This window comes from Notolepis coatsorum (assembly GCF_963971535.1).
Source record: "Notolepis coatsorum genome assembly, chromosome: 13".
Classification (NCBI taxonomy): domain Eukaryota; kingdom Metazoa; phylum Chordata; class Actinopteri; order Aulopiformes; family Paralepididae; genus Notolepis; species Notolepis coatsorum.
Genome location: NC_140177.1, coordinates 8,223,414 through 8,225,913, shown reverse-complemented (window position 1 = coordinate 8,225,913; position 2,500 = coordinate 8,223,414). Strand labels below are relative to the sequence as shown.

General features: G+C 40.2%; 1 protein-coding gene across 1 annotated transcript in view; it reads left to right on the top strand.

The window, feature by feature from the left end:
* sgce (sarcoglycan, epsilon) overlaps positions 1–2,500 on the top strand; it is a 29,074-nt gene that overhangs the window by 23,638 nt on the left and 2,936 nt on the right. The window contains exon 6 of the mRNA XM_084326953.1: positions 856–899. Within this exon, the coding sequence (XP_084183079.1) occupies positions 856–899 (44 nt within the window). The remainder of the gene's footprint in view (positions 1–855; positions 900–2,500) is intronic.

Genomic DNA, 2,500 nt, shown 5'->3' with positions numbered 1-2,500 from the left:
GGACTTTTCCAAGCACTATTTTTCATTAAAGGATACAATAAAAAATGTAATGCATTTTTCTTTTTTTTTACATTATACTTCTTGATTCAGAACTATTTTATCGTGGATGAACAAAACTTTCAGTGAGAATGGTTGATTTGAATTTCAGTTACTTTTTAAGCACCTTATTAAAAACAATTCTGTTTTCAAGGAATTCCAGGCCTACTTTTTTTTTGGGTCAAAAATCAAGCACTTTAAGCACTTCCAAGGACCTTATGCGAACCGTGGCGTGCGTGTGTGTGCGCTATACAGTATCGATGAGTCTTCTAATGCTACTGCGGAACATTATCAGCACCGGTAAGCCATCTAGCTTGGCTCAGCAGTTAGAAAGGACTTCTGAACACGGTTACAACACCAGAGGGGCCGCTGCTCTGGGGACATCAGAACAAAATCGGCACCAAAATAGAAATGTCTCAAACTCACTGGCATATATATATATGTCAATACTATATAGCACTCTGGAATGCTCTGCCGAAAAACATCTCATCCACAATACATAATAAAATTACTTTCAAAACAAATATTAAGATATATCTTGCACTGTTATCCGTGTATTTTATCTTTTTTTTTGTTTGACTGGAATGTTAGATTTTATGATGTGAATTTGTATATTTGTATTAATTTTTAATTTGTGTTTTTGTTTTTGAATTCGTATTTCTTGTTGTACATTTGTATCGTATTTTTGTTTTGTCCAGGACCCCAGGAAGACTAGAGGCTCTTTCATGCGTCTCTAATGGGGGATCCTTTAATAAACATAAACATAAACATAAACATACGCTACCGTGTGCACTGTAACGCGGTCCTTTGTGATTCCAGGAACCTCCAGAACCAGAGCACCATCCCACAGCAGCAGCCGTCAGGTTAGTGTCGCCTCGAGCGGGTCCACTTCACTGTGGAGGGTTTGCATGGTGCGCCGAGCGTGAAGCACTTATAGTCATAGTTCACTCAGTCTCAGATTAAGCTGTAATCATATTGTTACAATATATAATATATTGCATGTTGTTATATTATATTGTTATTAGGGATGCTCGATATTGGCTTTTTTACCGATACCGATATACCGATATTGTCCAACTCTTAATTTCCGATACCGATATTAACCGATATCAACTGATACCGATATATGCAGGGTTTCCCCCCCAAAAACGGAATAATTTCAGGTAATTAACATTACATATCTCTTGTTGTGGAATGAACACAACATTATGCATACTTTTGACAATAAATAAAATCAGAATTTGTTCTTACTTGCTTGCCTGGGTAAATAAAGGTTATAGAAATGTAAAAAAAAAATAATAATAATTATTATATATATTTTTTTGAAAACCGATACCGATATTTTCCGATATCACATTTTAATGCCGATATCGGCCGATAATATCGGTAGGCCGATAATATCGGACATCCCTAATTGTTATTGTATAATTCATATAATTCCCATCACTTGATACAACGAACACAGCTAATTGGCCCACCAAGATGTTTGCGATGACGATGCAGTTGAATACTATGAATATAATATGATATAGTAAGTTAGTGGCAACAGCTGTAGGAGTATGTTCTCCTGTTCCTTCCCAGACTAAAGCAAGGAATCTATAAAAGAAGGAAGGGTCACCACGTCAGAACACCAGCGTTCTATGCTCTAAAAAACCGATATATCAGACGTTAGCTAGTCAACAATGCAACAAATTGCAGATGATTCTGACATCCGAGGTAATAACGGGTTCAAATGACCATTCAACTCAATGTCGGTCGAACTGAAAGTTTTCACACATGGTGACATGATGACCCTTCCTTCGTTTATAGTTCCCTTGGACTAAATCCCCCCTGAGGTGGGAAATAATGGTCCTGCTTATTGGATTCTCACCATCCAATTGGCCCGTCTGATAGGAAGTGAAACAGGTCCTACCACATGATTACGAAACCAAGCCGCATTTCTCGGAGATGCTCTCTGATTGGCCGACGCCTGTTTCTACACTGGTTAAGCTTAGGCACTCTTCGGAGTTGGTTATGGTTAGAGTTTGTCTTAGAGCGTGACGGCAAGTTCTTTCGACGGTTAAGCTTAGGCACTCTTTCGAAGTTGGTTAAGGTTAGAGTTTCTCTTAGAGCATGGGGATAGAACGCCAGGTAGTTTGCAGGCTGTTTGGCGTGGAAATGGGCAAAGACACAGCTCGTCACGGATTGGGCAAACGCGTCAGTGGCCAATCAGAGAGCGTCACCGAGAAATGCGGCTTGGTTTCGTAAGCACGCGTCAAGGTGGGGATGCGTGTATGCCTTCGACGACGGAACTGCATTTCCGCGTTCGAGTTTTGCGCTCTGATTGGCCAGGTCATGTGACATGTGCGCCAATCGTGGGACAGCAAGTTCTGTGCCTATTTCCGGGTCTAACAGCCTGCAAACTACCTGGCGTTCTATCCCCATGCTCTAAGACAAACTCTAACCTTAACCAACTTCGAACGAG